The sequence below is a fragment of the Ornithorhynchus anatinus genome, chromosome 4 (assembly GCF_004115215.2).
Source record: "Ornithorhynchus anatinus isolate Pmale09 chromosome 4, mOrnAna1.pri.v4, whole genome shotgun sequence".
Taxonomy (NCBI): Eukaryota; Metazoa; Chordata; class Mammalia; order Monotremata; family Ornithorhynchidae; genus Ornithorhynchus; species Ornithorhynchus anatinus.
This window is the reverse complement of record NC_041731.1, coordinates 57,889,373-57,909,979: the sequence shown is the minus strand read 5'-3', so window position 1 is coordinate 57,909,979 and position 20,607 is coordinate 57,889,373. Positions and strand designations below refer to the sequence as shown.

The 20,607-nt window shown below is 45.1% G+C and overlaps 1 protein-coding gene across 2 annotated transcripts in view; it reads right to left on the bottom strand.

Annotated features, from left to right (window-relative positions):
- DPY19L4 (dpy-19 like 4) overlaps positions 1 to 20,011 on the bottom strand; it is a 48,649-nt gene extending 28,638 nt beyond the window's left edge. For both annotated transcript variants that reach the window (XM_029063359.2, XM_029063360.2), the window contains exons 1-7: positions 19,955 to 20,011; positions 11,946 to 12,053; positions 8,806 to 8,930; positions 8,392 to 8,482; positions 3,962 to 4,083; positions 3,680 to 3,825; positions 1,694 to 1,817 (exon numbers count right to left, since the gene is read on the bottom strand). In XM_029063359.2, coding sequence (XP_028919192.1) covers positions 1,694 to 1,817; positions 3,680 to 3,825; positions 3,962 to 4,083; positions 8,392 to 8,482; positions 8,806 to 8,930; positions 11,946 to 12,053; positions 19,955 to 19,970 — 732 coding nt within the window. In that variant the 5' untranslated portion in view covers positions 19,971 to 20,011. The remainder of the gene's footprint in view (positions 1 to 1,693; positions 1,818 to 3,679; positions 3,826 to 3,961; positions 4,084 to 8,391; positions 8,483 to 8,805; positions 8,931 to 11,945; positions 12,054 to 19,954) is intronic.
- Between the last annotated feature and the right edge of the window lie 596 nt (positions 20,012 to 20,607).

The window sequence follows — 20,607 nt, the reverse complement described above, 5'->3', positions numbered from 1 at the left end:
TGGATGTCCCCCCAACACCTCAAACTTAACATGTTCGAAACAGAACTCCTTATCTTCTCTCCCAAACCCTATCCTCCCCTTGTCTTTCCCATCACTGCAGAGAGCACCACCATCCTCCTTTCATTCATTCATTCATTCCAACATATTTATTGAGCGCTTACTGTGTGCACAGCACTGAATTAAGTGCTTGGGAGAGTATAATGTAACTATAAACAGACGCATTCCCTGCCCATAACTAGCTTACAGTCTAGAGGAGGAGACAGACAGTAATATAAATAAATTACAGGTATGTATATAAGTGCTCCTTGTCTTAAAAGCCCCTAACACTGGTGATATCTTTATCTCTCATCCAACATATTCTGTCAACAAATCCTATTGATTCTACCCTCAATACATCTCTGCAATCCACTTTTCCCTTTCCAACCAAACTGCTACTATACTGACGTTTAGACTGTGAGCCCATCACTGGGCAGGGATTGTCTCTATCTGTTGCCGAATTGTACATTCCAAGCGCTTAGTACAGTGCTCTGCATGTAGTAAGTGCTCAATAAATACTACTGAATGAATAATGTAAGTGGTTATTCTAGCCCGCCTTAACTGCTACATCACCTTCCTTGCCGACCTCCCTGCCTCTTTTCTCTCCTGACTCCAGTCCGTACTTCACTGCTGTTAGAAAAAAATGTGTGGTCCATGAATCTCCAACCTTCAGTCATGTCCCATCCACCTCCAAATTAAGCAGAATGGGCTTTGAAGCAGTCGGTCACTTGCTCCCTCCAATCTTACCTTGCTGATTTCCTACTACAACCCAGCCCTCATGCTTCACTCCTTTAATGCCAAACTACTAACTGAACCTCAATCTTGTCTATCTCACTGCTGACCGGTTACTCACGTCTTGCTTCTATCCTGTTCCTTTCATTCAACTGAATTTACTGGGTGCTTACTAAGTGCAGAGCACTGTTCTAAGCATTTGGGAGAGTACGCTATAACAATGAACAGATACATTCCCTGCCCACAATGAGCTTAGAGTCTAGAAGGGGAGACAGACATTAATATACACAAATAAATTGCAGTTATGGAATGCATGGAACGCTGTCCCCCCTCATAGTCAACACACTGTCACTCTCCCCCACTTCAAAGCTTATTAAAATCACATCTCCAAGAGGCCTTCCCTGACTAAGTCCTCATTTCCTCTGCCTCCTCTCCCTTCTGCATCACTCTTGTACTTGGATCCGTTCCCTTTACACACTTGATTTTCACTTTACCCTTGGCTTCACAGCACTTTTGAATATACCTGGAGTTGATCTGGAGTCTGTCTCCCTGTCTAGATCATAAGCCTTCTGTAGGCGGGGAAGAGACAGATCTACCAACTCTGGTTCACTGAACTCTTCCAAGCACTTACTACCGTACTCTGCACTCAGTAAGTACTCAATAAATACAACTGATTCCCTGAAACTCTAATGAAACAATGATAACCATGAGTGAGAACTCTCAAGAAAGCGAGAGAAAATCATGGACCTAACCATGAGATAAGAACTCATTGATATATTGAGCCCTGAATATAGTTTTCAAAATGTTGTGAGCTTTCCTGGAAACAAGATTTCACCAAATATCTCTAATTTATTTTCTCCCTAAATGGATATTTACCACATCACTGAACAACTGAAATATAATAAACAAGAGCCTTGTATTTTACCTCTGCAGAAGGATTTATGTTGTTTTTCAAATAGCCCGTAAGAGCAGCAACCTGACAGGCAAAATATGGTAGTGCCCAGTTTTCTCTTGAAGGAATGGAGTATTCGATTCTTGTTGTATCTGCCCTACACAGCACAGATGAAAAACAGACATCATTGATTTTTCAAATATTAATGACAATTTGACTTAAACCATGTTCAGTGATTTTTGCAATCCTACTTATTTACACTTTGCTTTAAAATGTACTGGTTTAACTACAAAAAGGGTAAAATATTTGATATCACCAATTCATATGTCAGAAGTTGGTTATCCACAGTAGTTGGGGCTGAGGCCTGTTTGGATAATTAAGGCCCCTGGATAAAGTTAAAAAGCTATTGTCCTGACTCAACTGTCACTGGGAGACCCAAGGAACAAAAGAAAAGCTAAGAACGTGGCCTTTTTCTCCAACGGCTTCGTGCTCAAGATTTGCTAGCCCAGCACGTTAGAGGAGTGTTGAGCCAGATTAGGGCTGTGTCCCAACTGCTTTCTTACCCCCCAAATAGAAGACTACGTTTGTAGATTTTAGGGCCCTCGGGGACAAGGATCACGTCTACCAATGTGACTGTTCTCTCCCAGGCACTCAGTACAGAGCTCTGCACACGCTAAGTGCTCGATAAATACTATCGACTGTCGAACTAATGCTCTACTGTGCTCATTGGTGTCTTCTGCATTTGAAGGAGATGCTGCTGACAGCGTCATTAGCCATGTGGGTAGCTGTAACTAAAGACTGACATGTAATCAACAGTTCTTCCAGCACTACATAATCCCCCCTCTGAGCTCGTAATGGGCAGGGGACTTGTTTGCTAATTCTGTTGTATTGTACACTCCCAAGCGCTTAGCAAACACTCAATAAATGTCAGTGATTGACTAATGTGAACACCACATTTTGGTTCCCAGGACTAGCCACAAAATAGTCAAAAGTCTCTTCTTGTTGCCAGCTCTGTTTTCTACCTTGGTTCACAAAGACATGTCATGTTTGGCTGCCTCCCTCTACAATGGGACCCCACAGACATAAGATGGGGGAGCGCCATCTTTCTAGGGTTCTTCTGTTTGCAGTTCTGCTTCAGCTTGTTAAATAAGAGCAGCTTGAATTTCTTGCTGTCACTCCCGTTCTCCACACACGCCCTGTGCAAGAGTGTTGCAAAGCTGGGCGCCCCTACTTCATGCTAGTGAGCTGACTGCATTTTAGGATGTTGTGGTTTGGGACTCCACCTGGCCGTTTCATGTTAAGTCTTGATGTTACTGAAATCGTGCAGGAAGTCAGATACGCTGCCTTGGGCGGGTCCCAGCTGCTGAATGATGAAAGCTGGCCATTACTCCCTTTCTGCAGTCTTTCACTAACTGATTTTCAAATAGGCCCTCTTTTGGCCTAGAGTAGCAATTTTTCTGCTGTGGCAATCTCTCAAAAAAATACAAAAATTTAAGAACGTTTACATTAACGATTCAAGGTATCAATACATTACTTTCAGATGTCTCCAAATTTTAGAGTTACTTTCAATGAAATGTACTTATTTTTAATGACTCCCCCCGCCCCCTGTCCAGCACTAGCTAGAGTAAGTGTTGAGTGGTCACCCGATCCATCTACCTTTCTCCCGAAATGACATCTCAAAACACCCAGCCAGATGATGTCCAGTCTATTTTTAAAGGCTTCCAGAAAAGGAGATTCTAAAATCTTTTACTTCAACTTGCTGTCAGCCTATAAATCTACATGCGTATAAAGCAAGGCAGCCGGTCGGATTCAGTGTCAATTCTCACCATCTGGATGCCTCACTTTCCAAATGTGGAGCTGTACAATTATGTGGGTGACAGAAAATAGATGTATGATAGGGGAAAAAAAATGAATTATCACAGGTACTTTTCATTTAAATTGAGCTGATTATATTTGAAGAAACGTCCACATAGGAAAAGAAGTAAACCAAGATAAAGCTATAGAAAATACTTCTCCTACCTGTTAATAATGAACCACGCAACAGTCAGCATGCCTGCTAGCCAAGTTCCACTCATAACCCAACTCGTCACAAACAAGGCAGTCACATAAATTCCCTGCAGTCCAAAAACAATGCCAATGTAGAAATACACTGGCTCAATGACCTCCTGAAACAGGAAACAAAAGAACTATCATGAACAAATCTAAATGCATCCAACCGAGCATGCTAAGATGGTGGCCATTTTAAGCAGCCTCCAGTGCATGAGAATGTAAACACTGAAATGTCACAAGAGAAATACTGACTTCACTACCAGTTGCTTGATAGAGTACGCTGGCAATCAGTTCTGGATACAAAGTCATCTGTTGCACTGCATTTATGGTCTTCAGTGACACTGTTTTGTTGTTATGTGTCAGCTCATAAACACCTAAGGACAGAGAAGTTCTTTTACAGACCACTTATCTTGCTTCTACATCAATTTCACAACCACTTGCCTTAGAGTTATCAGAATAATAAGGTTTCCTGAGAGCCCCAACACATTCACATGTGTAAGTAAAAATGGGCTTAAGCCTTTCAAGAAGAATACAATGCAGCAAGTTAATATCAAAATTTCTAACATCCATAGTCAACATTTCTTTTTCACAAGTATTGGTGTAAATTTCAGAAGGGATTCATAGAATAGTAATAATAATAATAATAATGCTTAAGTGCTTACTATGTGCCTAGCACTGTTCTAAGACCTGGGTTAGATACAAGGTAATCAAGTTGTCCCCTGTCTGTAAAATCCCCATTTTATAGATGAGGTAACTGAGGCATAGAGAAGTTAAATGGCTTGCCCATGAGGCAGTGGAAAGATGTATTTGTTTTACAAACATATTTAATACGTCGTTTCAGTGGCATGAACTATAGGAAGCATTTGCTTTACCTATTTCTTCCACTAATCCCCGAAGTTTGGAACTTCACTCTTACTACACCCACAAACAACTACAGAGTCGGCTGAATGAACTGTTGTCTTATGCTGTCGAGTTGCGTCCGACCCATAGCGACGCCATGGACAAATCTCTCCCACAACGCCCCACTTCCACCTGCAATCGTTCTGGTAGTGGATCCAGAGAGTTTTCTTGGTAAAAATATGAAAGTGGTTTAATAATAATTTTGGTATTTGTTAAGCGCTTACTGTGTGCCAAGCACTGTTTACCATTGTCTCCTTTTGTACAGTAAACGAGTCTCTGCCTGTGACTCTCTCCCATGCACACACAGGTGAGTTTTGACTTAGAGCAGATTGCCTTCCACTCACTAGCCATTGCCCAAGCTAGGAATGGAATGGATAGTAATAATAATGTTGGTATTGGTTAAGCGCTTACTATATGTCAAGGCCTCTGCTTGACTCTCCTTCCCATAGTCGAGACCGGTAGAGTACTGGAAGCTCTCTGGATGTGACCCTGAGTGAGGGGCCAAATGGATATCTTCCTTGTAACCCAATGGGGCATGCTAATACTCTTCCTTTTCCCATATTCTTGGTTAGAACCAGTTTCTGTACAGAACTGGAGTCCAGCTGATGATATCAGCATCCGCAGTAGAATTCTAGCATTCACTTTTCTGAGTGCTTTTTTTTAATGGTCTTTCCTAAATGCTTACTGTATGTCAAACACTATTCTAAGGGCTGGCGTAGGTACAAGTTCATTAGGTCGGGCACGGTCCCTGTCCCGCACGGGGCTCAGAGTCTAAGCAGGAAGGAAAAGAGGTCTTTAATCCCCGTTTTACAGTTGAGGGAACTGAGGCACAGAGAAGTGAAATGACTTGCCCAAGGTCACACAGCAAGCAATTACCAGAGTAGGGATTAGAACGCAGGTGTCCTGTCTCCCGGGCCCCTGTTTCCTTCAAGAAACATTCTAAATCAGTGGAACAATAGGGCCTTTGTCCCTATCAGAACTGGCAAGAGCCAGCACCTTCTGCTTGCCATTAATAATTACTGATGGCAATCATAATTATGATTATGATACTTTTTGAGCACTTACTGTGTGCCAAGCACTATATTACGCACTGGGGCAGATACAAGATGATCAGGCCGGACACAGTCCCTACCCCACGGAGGGCTTATGGTATAAGTAGGAACAAGGACAGGGAGACATTTTTCCAGCCTTGGGTCGTAGTGTGCTCCTTCTGCAGTCTATTCGACTCATTACAAGGCCCAGAACCAGGACTCGACATTTGGTGAATATTGTACCTTCTAAAACAACACGGCACAGAGTTTCACCCAAACAATTAGACGCATGTGGGGAGGGAGGGGGAGAGAGGCTGTAATGAGAAGCAGAGAGAAAGGTGGAGAGAGAGTAGATAGTCGAACTATCCAAACTGCACTGTTTTGATCAGAGAAGTCAATGAACTATCAAGGAATTTTCAGGAATTTGGAGAAGCGGCATGACCTAGTGACCACACCATGGGCCTTACAGTCAGAAGGACCTGGGTTCTAATCTCAGCTTTGACACTTGTCTGCTGCCCGACTTTGGGCAAGTCACTTCACTTCTCTGTGCCTCAGGTACCTCACCTGTAAAATGAGGATTAAGACTGTAAACTCCATGTGGGACATGGACTGTGTCTGACCTGATTAGCTTACATCAAACCCAGTACTTAGTATAGTGCCCGGCACACACAGTAAGTGCTTAACAAATACTATTTTAAGAAAACTGTGATAATGAAAAAAGTCTTCCCCACATCTGCAGTTTATCCCAAACCCCCACTGAACACATACCTAGATGACTCCCCCGATTAGACTGTAAGCCCGTCAAATGGCAGGGACTGTCTCTATCTGTTGCCGACTTGTTCATTCCAAGCGCTTAGTACAGTGCTCTGCACATAGTAAGCGCTCAATAAATACTATTGAATGAATGAATGACTGTATTTGATGACACTAGAGTTTTTGTACGTTAAATAGTAGTGATTAAATTAAAAAAGAACAAAGAAATCAATTATCCAGTAAAAATACTACTATGGCATACAGATCAATTAATACTAATATTAGTATCTGCTGAACACTAATGCAGTTCAGCGTACTCTACTAAGCATTTGGTGAGGGCAATAAATCAGAAAGGCAATTAAGACATCCATCATTTTAAAGAAAGAATGTAGGTAAATGAAAAGATGATGTGTTTGAAGTGGTGAGGGCTTTTAGCAGTACATATTTGCTGAGTTGTTCAGAGATATAACCCAGCAGTGATTATCTGTAAAAGCTGAGAAAAGAGGAGGGGCAGACATAGGAGCAGAAGGAAGGGACAAGAGAAGAGGAATCAATGTCACCTCCGCTCTGCTGAGAAGCAGTGTGGCCTAAGGGAAAAGAGCACAGGCCTGGGAGTCAGAGGACCTGGGTTCTAATCCCGCTCTGCCAATCACTTGCTGTATGACCTTGGGAAAGTCACTTGGGACACATAGCTTGGAATGACAAACCTGGAGGTGCAGGACTACAAAATGTTCAACCGAAAGGGGCTAAGACTGAACCTCAGCAAGTCCTGGCAGAAAAGGTCTGCTTTTTCCCCAGCGGCCGGTTTTGCACTGTGGTCTGTCCCTGTCCCGGCTGACAGAATGGCTCCCAGCCTCCAGCCTTCTCGCCTCCCTCCTCCTCTTCCCCACAACCCACTAATCAACAAGTGTCTCCAATTCCTTCTCCTTCATCCCACCTAACTCCTAGTCCGGTCCTTGTCCCTGCCCCAGGGGAAAACCGAGGCCAGGCTTTAGGCCCTTTTCCTGGTCTTAGCGGAGGATAGGAAGGAGGAGGAACAAAAGACATTTTCCCCATCCAATCTGCTTCCTCCTCTCCCTGGAATGCCGCTCCTCTAGACTGTAAGTTCGTTGTGGGCGGGGAATGAGATTCTTATATTGTTAGTCTCCCAGTACTGTAGTCTCCCAAGCGCTTAGTAGAGTGCTCTGCACACAGTAAATGCTTAATAAATACGACTGACTGAAGCCTGCCCATCCAATGGAACAGCGGGCCCCTAATGGCCTTGGGGGTCAGTGTAGTTGGGGGAAAGGGAAAAGGAGAGTGTTGTAAATTCTTTACTCAGCTGGCACCGATAGCTGATCACGGCCCTGACAAGAGTCTGTAGGTGGGTTTGTTAGTTTGTGTGCATTAATATTAGTACATTTTTGCATACGAGAGAGAGGGAGTGTACACGAGAATTTCTGGGAATATGAACAGCCCGATAGGAGAAGCAGCCTGGCTTAGTGGAAAGAGCCCGGGCTTGGGAGTCAGAGGTCGAGGGTTCTAATCCCGCCTCCACCACTTGTCAGCTGTGTGACTTTGGGCAAGTCACTCCCTTCTCTGGGCCTCAGTTCCCTCATCTGTAAAATGGGAATTAAGATTGTGAGCCCCTCATGGGACAACCTGATTACCTCATAACTACCCCAGTGCTTAGAACAGTGCTTGGTACATAGTACACATTTAACAAATACCATCATTATTATCATTATTATATGAGCAAGGGGAAAGGAAAAGGATAATCATAAAAAAGACTAAGCATTTCCATTAGTCCTAAAATATAATCCTGGTTCAAACTAAAGTTATTAATTCTTTTATGAAAGCCTCACATACATTAACTCCCAACAGTTTACACCTACCTGAAAAGATCTAATGGGACAAACAGTACCAGACCCTTGACATTCATGTCTGTTTAGAGAACATTATTTGATTATTTCATAAAAGCCACTTGGTAATAAATAAATGTAAATATGAGTGCCATACCTCTTTCAAATGAAGGAGCCTTTAACATTTCTTTATAAAAGGAGTAATAAATGGCACTGTCTCCCTGAAATGTGATTTCCCGTTCAAGCTCCTAAAAGAAAAACCAAACGATTATCAAAGTACTTATTTCCTTCCCTAGCTCCCCTCCAAAAACCAGGTTCATGTTACCCCCTTTTTTTTTTTTTGGTCCTGAAACAAATCCTACCACTTTGGTTGATTTTGTGGGACACCTAACTAAGCTGAATGCAAAAAATTATGGAATCCCACCTATAAGCTATGTATCCAGAAATTTTCAAAGTTTTCTAAATATTCAAGGGTGAAATATTTTTTTAGTTTGGTATCCACACATGCCCGCAGGATATGACTCCTTATGAAACACTAACAAAAGACATCCACATAAATCTGTTTTCTTACCTGCCTGCTGGAAAACCAGAATTTCCGTTCATGGTACGTCGAGAGGTACAACGCGTATATCATACCACTTGTTACTGCTGCAAGGCAGCCAAAGAAAAGCTTTGCAAAACGCTGAAATAATACATCTGAAAAAACAGATTTCAATAAAACAATTAAAGAAAATGCACTTAAAGTGAAAAATAGAAATACAAACATTTGATTGGAATTTTTTCAGTATTCCTAGTTTGTTAAAAATTAAATGGAAGCAGTGTTGCCTAGTGGAAAGAGCATGGGCCTGGGAGTCAGAAGGCTTGGGTTCTAATCCCAGATCAGCCAACTGCTTGCTGTGTAGCTTTGGGGATGTCACTTAACTTCTCTGTGCCTCAGTTTTCTCAACTGTAAAATGGTGATTAAATCCTACTCCCTCCTTCTTAGACTGTGAGCCCCATGTGGGACAGGGATTGTGTTGAACCTGATAAACGTGCATCTGCCCCAGAAGCTTAGAACAGTGCTGACACACAGTAAGTGCTTAATAAATACCACTGAACAAAACACCACTTGATACTACTGTCGAAGGTTTTTAGCAACAGGGAAAAAAGCCAAGGATGGTTTTCATGCACACCATATTAAGATTTAGTCCAGCAATTCCCAAAAGAAGAGAAACAGCATGGCCTAGAAGATTGAGCACGGGCTCGGGAGTCAGAAGGACCTGGGTTCTAATCCCGGCTCTGCCTCTTGTCTTCTGTGTGACCCTGGGCAAATCTCTTCCCTTCTCTGGGCCTCAGTTCTCTCATCCATAAAATGGGAATTAAGACTGTGTGCCTCCTGTGGGACAGGGACTTTGTCCAACCCAATCTGCTTGTATTCATACCAGAGTTTAGTACAGTGTCTGGCATACAGTAAGCACTTAAATGCCATAGAGAAGCAGCATGGCTTAGTGGAAAGAGCCCGGGCTTGGGAGTCAAAGATCATGGGTTCTACTCCCGGCTCTGCCACTTGTCTGCTGTGTGACCTTGGGCAAGTCACTTAACTTCTCTGGGCCTCAGTTACCTCATCTGTAAAAAAGGGGATTAAAAAAGATGTGAGCCCCACGTGGGACAATCTGATTAACCTGTAACTCTCCCCGTGCTTAGAACACTGCTCTGAACATAGTAAGTGCTTAACAAATAACATGATTATTATTATAATTATTTTTATTATTACCATTAAAATAATTAAACCCATTACCTAGCACCAAGAAAGCCTGGGACTACAGAGCCCTTCCCAATTTTCCTGACAGATTTAGGGAAAGTTTTCCTTTACTTCCCTGTTCCTTTCTCTGTAGAATTGGGCATCCACCTGTCTCAAAGAAGGCACTTAATGGACAAATTGGTGATTGCACAATGCTACAGAAATGTTAGTGATACTATTAGATGAGACCCGCTAGCTAAACTCCTAGATATCATTTTGAATCATTCATATTTACTGAGTGCTTAGTGTGTGCAGAGCACTGTACTAAGCACCTGGGAAAGTACAATATAACAGAGTCAGGATAGGCACAATCCCTGCCCATGACGAGCTTTACAATCTAGATGGGACGAAAGCCATTGATATAAATGAATAAATTACAGATAGGTACCTAAGAGCTGAGTGGTGGAGGGAGGGATGAATAAAGAGAGCGGAAAAGAGGAAACGAGGGCTTAGTCAGAGAAGGCTTCCTGAAGATGTGCCTTCATAAAGGCTTGGAAGCCGGGGAGGGTATTCGTCTTTTGGATAATAAAGAGGGAGGACATTTTTTTAATGGCATTTGTTATGTGCTTATTATATGCCAGGCACTGTATTAAGTGCTGGGAAAGATATAAGCTAATCAGGTTGGACATAGTCCCTGTTCCCCCTGGGGTCACAGTCTAAATCCCCATTTCCCAGATGAGGAAACTGAGGCATAGAGCAGTCAAGCGACTCACCCAAGGTCACACAGCAGACAAGTGGCAGAGCCAGGATCAGCACCCAGGTCCTTCTGACTCCCAGGCCCGTGCTCTATCCACTAGGCCACGCTGCTTCTCTTTCCAGGCCAGAGGCAGGAGGTGGGTGAAAGGCCAGGGGCAAGATAGATGAGATGGAGGCACAAGGAGAAGGTTGGCATTAGAGGAGCCAAGTTCATGGGCTGGGTCGTAGTAGGAGAGAAACAAGATGAGGTAGGTAGGAGGGGGCAAGGCGACTGGGTGTTTTAAAGCCGATGGTGAGGAGTTTCTGTTTGATGCAGAGATGGATGGGCAACCATGGGAGATTTTTGAGGAATGGGAAAACACGGACTGAACATTTTTGCAAAAAATGACCTGGGCAGCAGAGTGAAGTATGCACTGGAGTGGAGAGAGAAAGGAGGCTGGGAGGTCGGCAAAGAGGCTGATTCATTCATTCAATAGTATTTATTGAGCGCTTACTATGTGCAGAGCACTGTACTAAGCACTTGGAATGGACAAATCGGCAACAGATAGAGACAATCCCTGTCCAATGATGGTCTCACAGTCTAAGGCCGATGCAGTAATCAAAGCATGTGAGCCCCTTAATGGGACAGGGATTGTGTCCCACCCGATTACCTTGGATCCACCCCGGTGCTTAGTAAAGGGCCTGGCACAAGGTAAGCGGCTAACAAAAACCATAATTATTAGTATTATTATTAAAGTGGGATAGGATGAGAATTCAGATTAACGTGGTAGCAGCTTGGATAGAGGCGAAAGGATAGATTTTAGCAACGTTGTGAAGGTTGAACTCAGGATTTAATGACAGATTGAACATTTGGGTTGAATAAGAGAGATGAGTCGAGGATAACACTAAGGTTACGGGCTTGTGAGATAGGAAGGATGGCGGTGCCGTCTGCAGCGATAGGAAAATCATGGGGAGGATGGGGTTTGGACGGGACGATAAGGAATTCTGTTTTGGACATGTGAAGTCTGAGGTGACAGCAGGACACCCAAGTAGAGATGTCTTGAAGGCAAGAGGAAATGCATGACTGCAGAGAGGGAGAGAGATCAGGGCTGGAGACGGAGATTTGGGAATCAGCCACATAGAGGTGGTAGTTGAAGCCATGGGAATGAATGAGTTCTCCAAAGGAGTGGGCGAAAATGTTAAAGAGCCAAATACACGATGGGCAAAAGCGACACCGTAAAACCAACGATACTTACATCTTGGTGACTTCCCCGAGGTGGGAGCGTCTTTGGTTTTCCCGAGGCTTGCTTCTTCCTTTCCTGAGCAGCTTGGTTTCTTTCTTTGTCGCAGTTCGGTTGTCGCTCCTTAAAATATTTCAGAGAGTTATTTCATTATGAAGCCTGCCAAATTGTTTTAATTCAATACTTGGAGTTAATCACCTCGGTATCGCATTGAAAGGAGCACTAGAAATGTACTGCGATGTTATCTTGAACCTAATAAAATTCTCCTAGAATTCCACTGCAGATTAGATTTCCGAAAAGGTGGTTTTCTTACTCTAAAGTAGTAAGACGGCAATGAAATAGGAAGGTCCCATCTTGACATTCTAACAAACCTTTGAGTTCGGCTCTTGGATTTATATCACCTTCTGAACCTTTCAAGGGAAAAGCAGTTTATATTATTTTATTCCGTCGGCGACGCATTACAAAATTGTAGAATACAGTCTGATTCTCTAGACTAGTAAATGGCAACCCACCCTACACCATGCCAACTTGGGCATTTTACTCATGTTTCAACTTTTCATGTTTCAGCTGGATGCCAGGCCTCCAGTGAAGGACAACATGGATAAATCAACTTCTCAGATAATCCAAAACACTCATTTCAGTCAACTGTTTCAGTCTCTTGCCTCATCAAATGGAAAAATTACAGCTGATTCATCAAAAAAAATTCCTTTTCTCTCTTTGCCCCACTTTTACCCCCAATAGGAAGCCGGCAATGGCAGGCAGCATGGAAGAGAAGCAGCAAGAAGCTTCAGGGCGGAAGTTCACAAACTGGGAATTTCGCCCTGAAATTGGCTACTAAAATAAGAGTTAATATTTCCTATTTCTGCATTAGCTGTGAAAGCAAAAGTGATATTAGTATTAGGGCACTTGTTCAGCACTGTATTAAGCACTGGGGTGGCTACAAGACAATCAGATTGGACACGGTCCCTGTCCCGCACAAGGCTCACAGTCCGAGGAGGGAGTAGGATTTAATCCCCATTTTACAAGTGAGGGAACTGAGACACAGAGACATTAAGGGACTTGCCCAAGGTCACACAGCAGACAAGGGGCAGCATGGCCTAGTGGAGAGATCACACGCCAGAGAGTCGCAAGGATCTGGGTTGCTAATCCCGGCTTCGCCACTTGCCTGTGTGACCTGTGTGATCTTCTCTGTGTCTCAATTCCCTCATCTGTAAAATGGGGATTAAGACTGAGAGTCCCATGTAGGTACATGGACTGTGTCCAACCCAAATAGCTTGTTATCTACCCCAGTACTCAGTATAGTGACTGGCACACAATAAGCGTTTAACAAATAACATTTAAAAAAGGGGCAGAGCCCGGGTTAGAACCTAGATCCTCCGACCCCACACCTGTGCTCAAGTCTGGAACAATCCTGAGCCAGTCTCTACAGTGATACCCATTTAAGATTTTCCCAAGACCTACCTTAGGGGATACGAAATAAGCACTTAAGTACACTGCTTCGCGGAGAGTCAGCGCTCAATAAATACGACTGAAGGAATAAATGAGGATGGTCAATTAAATTGAGGATTTATTTGGGCTACAGCCCCATAGGCTCTACTGTCCATTCCCATGTAATTTTAGGTTCAAATGGATCATCTGATGCTCCAAAAGGTCATTAATTCTTCATTATTCTTATCTTTGCCCCTCAAATCGTCTGTGGGCAACAGAGGGTCTAAAGGTCAACCTAGGAGGGTGAGGCTGTCTGTCTGGGAGGGGTGTAGGGGAGAACTCTTCACTGCTGCTGGAGTTCTGGTCCCTTAACCATCTCCATAGTCCCATTTTGCTTCTCCTGAAACAGAGCCTGTGAAACACCGGCTCCCGGGATCCCACGCAAGCCAATCTCTCCCAGACTGAACAGCTTTGCTGCTTACGTGGACAGAACACCTAACGCCCGGGGCCCAGGACAAACTACCCCAATATTCCAAATCAGCCTCTGGAAGGGAGGGAGAGAATGAACCGCTCCTCCTTCACCACTCTCTTGACCAATTCCTCTAAAAGAATATGGGGGAACAGGAGAAAATCGGGGAACGTTTGCTACCGTATTCGCTGTGCAGACCATGAATCCAGAAAGATGAATTTCTAGAATCAACCGAACTATAAAATACACTGAATTGCTTTTCAGCAGGATGCAGTTGATAATTTTGGTATTCGTTAAGCGCTTACTCTACGCCAAGCACTGTACTAAACACTGGGGTAGATTCAAGATCATCAGGTCCTTCATGGAGCTTGCAGTCTAGGTAGGAGGGAGAACAGGTCGTGAATCCCCATTCTGCGGATGAGGGAACTGAGGCACAGAGAACAAAAGTGACGTACTCAAGGTTACACAACTGTTGTGGCCATGATTAGATACAACTATATAGTCACACTACTATATTTTTAGTTAGTATTATAAGTAGCACATATTTTAAGCAATTTAGAGTCACATTAATGTCTTTACTTAGTATTATAAGTAACACATATTTTTAGCCATTGAATTACTGCACAAAACTATCATGATTAAGTTTCTAGGGTACCAAGATGAAGAGCAAAAATGAAAGCCTTCTCAGGCCCTTTATATCACAGTGACAACCTGTGGCTGGGGATAAACACTTTTAAATATTTTCTGAATGTGAACCCTACAAGTTCTTTCACTGATGAATTTTTCTAAGAATGCCTCCTCCCCTTTTGAAAAGAACTAAAACTATAAAGAGTTGTCATCTTATAAAAAAATTCCACAGCCTCATTTTAGGATACACAATGCGAAAAATAAGCGATAGAGGGCCCAACATCAAAGATACCTTTGCTCTTTGAAATGTAATAAACTAAGGCACTTCAGGTTACTGTAATTTTGGAGTTTTCAATATTTTACCCTTTTAGTTAGAACCCAATCACTAAGGCAATAAAGGAAAGACCCGGGGTATTGGTGGGAAGTGGCATAGAGTAGTGGATAGAGCACGGGCCTGGAAGTAGGAGGGTCATGGGTTCTAATTCCGACTCTGCCACTTGTCTGCTGTGTGACCTTGAGCAAGTCACTTCCCTGTGCCTCAGTTACCTCGTCTATAAAATGAGGATTGAGACTGAGAGCCCCACATGGGACAGGGACTATGTCCAACCCAATTTGCCTGTATCCACCGTAGCGCTTACTACAGTGCCCGGCGCATAGTAAGCGCTTAAGAAATACCACAGCTATTATTATTAGTCCTACCTCACATATTATTGCAATTAATCATGGGAAGAAAGGAGTATCAAATGATACATATGAAGGGTTTAAAAGTGAGGGTTGCTTGGTCAACAGAGATCACATATCCAAAAGATGAAGGCAAAAAAAATCATAATTGTAGCCAAAGAACAATTTTAAAAAGCTGTTTGGTTCCAGAACTGTTTTCTTAAAAGGTCTTAAATGGACATGAACGTTTACATTTTAAAATCTGCAAACAGAAAGAAGTAGAGATGGAACATGAAAAGAACAAGAGAATAGTCATCCACCCTTTCACTGAATTCTTCCAACGCCCTCTTCCCACTTGGTTACTTTATATATATATAATATATATATATATATATTTTTTTAAAGTCTAAATTAGAGCAACTCATTATCACACCCCCGGAATATTTCCTGGGGCAAAATATTGCCCAGTTTCCAGAAATGCAGCATGGCCTAGTGAATACAGCCTGGGCCTGGGAGTCATAAGGACCTGGGTTCTAATCTTGGCTCTGCCTCTTGTCTTCTGTGTGACCCTAGGCAAGTCACTTCCCTTCTCTAGGTCACAGTTCCTTCATCTGTAAAATGGGGATTAAGACAGTGAGCTCCATAATAATAATAATTATTATTATAATTATGGCATTTGTTAAGCACTTACTATGTGCAAAGCACTGTTCTAAGCGCTGGGGAGGATACAAGGTGATCAGGTTGTCCCACATGGGGCTCATGGTCTTCATCCCCATTTTAGAGATGAGGTAATTGAGGCACAGAGAAGTTAAGTGACTTGCCCAAAGTCACACAGCTGGCAAGCGGCTGAACGTGGGACATCCCGATTTCTTGTATCCACTCCAGTGCTTAGAACAGTGCTTGGTACACAGTAAGTGCTCAACAAACACCATCATCATTAATACTGTTATTATTATTACATGCATTAATCTACATGTTGCAGAGTCCAACCATGGCGTAGTGGCTACAGCACGGGCCTGGGAGTCAGAAGGTTGTGGGTTCTAATCCTGCCTCTGCCCCTTGTCTGTTGTGCGACCTTGGGCACATCATTTCCCTTCTCTGTGATTCAGTTCCCTCATCTGTAAAATGGGGATTGAGACTGTGAGCCCCATGCGGGACAGGGACTGCCCGATTTGCTTGTGTCCACCTCAAGACTTAGTAGAGTGCCTGTCACATAGTAAGTGCTCAGCAAATATCATAATATATGCGTGTGTGTGTATATATATATATTCATTCACTCCTTCAATTGTATTTATTACATGTTGGTATTTGTTAAGCGCTTACTATGTGCCAAGCACTGTTCTAAGCGCTGGGGTAGATACAGGGTAATCAGATTGTCCCGCGTGGGGTTCACAGTCTTAATCCCCATTTTACAGATGAGGTAACTGAGGCACAGAGAAGTTAAGTGACTTGCCCACCGTCACACAGCTGACAAGTGGCAGAGCTGGGACCTACTGTGTGCAGAGCACTGTATTAAGCGCTTGGAAAGCACAATTTGGCCACAGATAGAGACAATCCCTGCCCAATAGCAGGCTCACAGTCTAAGAGGGGGAGACAGACAGAAAAACAGAGCAAGCAGTCAGTCATGAATACCATCAAATGTGTGTGTGTGTGTGTGTGTGTGTATATATATATATATATATACAGAGAGAGAAAGAGATATGTGCGTATCTCGCCCTCTATATATATAGCTAAGCAGTGTGGCTTCATTCATTCATTCATTCATTCATTCATTCAATAGTATTTATTGAGCACTTACTATGTGCAGAGGACTGGACTAAGCGCTCGGAATGTACAAATCGGTAACAGATAGAGACAGTCCCTGCCCTTCGACTGGCTTACAGTCTAATCGGGGGAGACGGACAGACAAGAACAAGAGCACGGGCTTCGGAGTCAGAGGTCATGGATTCTAATCCAGGCCCTGCTACTTGTCAGGTGTGTGACTTTGGGCAAGTCACTTCATTTCTCTTCTCTGTGCCTCAGTTCCTTCATTAGTACAGTGCTCTGGACACAGTAAGCTCTCAGTAAATACGATTGAATGAGTCTTTAAAATGGGGATTAAGACTGTAAGCCCCATGTGGGACAACCTGACTACCTTATACTTGCCCCAGCGCTTAGGACAGTGGTTGGCACATAGTAAGCGCTTAACAAATACCATCATCATCACCACAGAGAAGCAAGGTGGCTTAGTGGAAAGAACCTGGGCTTGGGAGTCAGAGGTCGTGGGTTCTAATCCCGGCTCTGCCAGTTGTCAGCTGGGTGACTTTAGGCAAGTCGCTTCACTTCTCTGGGCCTCAGTTCCCTCCTCTGTAAAATGGGGATGAAGACTGTGAGCCCCACGGCGGACAACCTCATCACCTTTTATCCGCCCCCCCCCCCCCCCAGTGCTCAGAACAGTGCTTGGCACATAGTAAGCGCTTAACAAATACCAACATTATTATCATTAAATACCAACATTATTCATTCATTCAATAGTATTTATTGAGCGCTGACTATGTGCAGAGCACTGGACTAAGCGCTCGGAATGGACAACTGGGCCACCGAGAGAGACCATCCCGGCCCAATGACGGGCTCACGGTCTAAATGGGATAATGTTGGTATTTGTTGAATGCTTGTTATGTGCCAAGCTGTGTGTATATATATTTATAAATAGGTGTCATTACTGGCTCTCCCTCCCCGCCCCCTTCCACTGGTGCAGGTGAGTGCAAATCTGCACACCTGCCCTGCCCTGCCCCCCCCAAGGTGCTTCCAGGGGTGTATGTTGATGGTGGATATATAAATATGCATGTATATGGTGTATATACATACATACCTATTTGTATAAATAGGTATGTAAATGGTGCATATATAAATAGGAGAAGCAGCGTGGCTCAGTGGAAAGAGCCCGGGCTCGGGAGTCAGAGGTCATGGGTTCGAATCCCAGCTCTGCCACTTGTCAGCTGTGTGACTGTGGGCAAGTCACTTCACTTCTCCGTGCCTCAGTTACCTCATCTGTAAAATTAACTGTGAGCCTCACGTGGGACAGCCCAACTACCCTGTATTTACCCCAGTGCTTAGCACAGTGCTCCGCACATAGCGCTTAACAAATACCAACATTATTAGCGGCTCCCCATCCCTCCATCCTCCAACTGGTGCAGGTGAGTACACAACTGCACCCCCCCCAAAGTGCTTCCAGGGGTGTATAGAGGAGCAGCGTGGCTCAGTGGAAAGAGCCCGGGCTTGGGAGTCAGAGGTCATGGGTTCGAATCCCCGCTCGGCCACTTGTCATCTGTGTGACTGTGGGCAAGTCACTTCACTTCTCTGTGCCTCAGTGACCTCATCTGTAAAATGGGGATTAACTGTGAGCCTCACATGGGACAACCTGATGACCCTGTATCTACCCCAGTACTTAGAACCCTGCTCTGCACATAGTAAGTGCTTAAATACCAACATTATTATATATATGTGTGTGTGTGTGTGTGTGTCATTAGTAGCTCTCCCTCCCCCCCACTGGTGCAGGTGAGTGCACATCTGCACCGCTCCCCCGGAAAGGTGCTTCCAGGGGTGCATATAAATATGTATCTATCTCTAGGTGTCATTAGTGGCTCCCCCTCCCCCTGCCCCCGCAACTGGTGCAGATGAGTGCACATCTGCACCCCCGTCCCCCCCAAAGGTGCTTCCAGGGGTGTATATACACACACACACACACACACACACACATATACACAAACACACACATATATACACATGCATATATATGGGTGCATATATACCCAATATATATTGGCTTCCCGCCGCAAACCGGTGGAGATGAGTGCCCACCTGCACCCCCTCCCTGCCCCTCCCCAAAGGTGCTTCCAGGGGTGTGTGTGTATGTATGCATATATAGATATCTATATCTGTCCATATATAGATACAGATATATACACACATCTATATGCATATACATACATATCTCTATCTCTAGGTGTGATGAGTGGCTGCCCCTCCCCGCGGGGTGGAGGTGAGTGCCCACCTGCACCCCCTCCCCGTGCCTTGCTAAAGGTGCTTCCAGGGGTGTGTATGTGTATATGTGTGTGTGTGTGTGTATACACATATATTTACACACATACATGTGTGTGTGTATGTATATGTGTGGGTGTATGTATGTATATGTGTGGGTGTGTGTATGTGTGTGTGTATACGTGTGTGTGTGTATACATACATATATATACACACACATATATGTGTATGTATACATATGCGGGTGTACATATATATGCACACACATATGTGTATATATGTGCGCGCACACACGTATATACACATCTTATATACATACACACATATGTAGACATACATATATCTTATATGAAGCTATCTCTCTATCTCTAGGTGTCATTAGTGGCTCCCCCTCCCCACCCCCGCAACTGGTGCAGGTGAGAGCCCACCTGCACCCCCTCCCCGCCCCTCCCCGCAGGTGCTTCCAGGGGTGTGTATATATATATATATATATATTTATATACACACACAGATCTTATATGTGCATCATATATCTCTATATATCTTATACGTATGTATGTATCTGTGTATCTGTAGGTGTGATGAGGGGCTGGCCGTCGCCGGGCGTAGGAGGGAGGGGCGCCGGGTTGCGGAGGCCTTTGGGCTGCAGGGCCTCGATGGGGGCGGCGGGGGCCCGGAGAGGAGGGGGAGGGGGAGGGGGAGGAGAGGAGAGGAGAGGAGAGGAGAGGAGAGGAGAGGAGAGGAGAGGAGAGGAGAGGAGAGGAGAGGAGAGGAGAGGAGAGGAGAGGAGAGGAGAGGAGAGGAGAGGAGGGAGCCTCACCTTGTTCCTCCTCCATGGGCGCGGCGGGGCCCGGGCCTCTCCTGCCTCCGGGGCTCCGCGGGCCGGGCCGGGCCGGGCCGGGCCGGGCCGGGCCGGGCCGGGCAGTGCAGTGCAGGGCGGTGCAGGGCGGTGCAGGGCCAGCGGTGCAGCGTTGCAGTGCCGGGCAGCGGTGCAGCGCTGCAGAGCCGGGCGGGCGCCGCAGCTAGGCCGCCGAGGGCCTCCCAGGGCCGGGACCGGGGGGCGGGGCTCGGGGAAGGGGCGGGGCCGAGGGAGGAGAGAGGCTGCCCAGGGGCCGGGGGGCGGGGCCACCGGGGAGGGGCGGGGCCTAGCCGATGAAGGGCGGGGAGCTAGCCAATGAGAGGCGGGGAAGCCGGGGAGGGGCGGGGGTCTAGCCGATGAAGGGCGGGGGACCTATCCAATGAGAGGCGGGGGCTCCGGGGAGGGGCGGGGACTATCCAGTGAGGGGGGGAACCTATCCAATGTGAAGCGGGGGCTCCTGAGAAGGGCGGGGCCTATCCGCTGAGGGGCGGGGGATCTATCCAATGAGAGGCGGGGGCTCCGGGGAGGGGCGGGGCCTATCCGATGAAGGGCGGGGGACCTATCCAATGAGAGGCGGGGGCTCCGGGGAGGGGCGGGGACTATCCAGTGAGGGG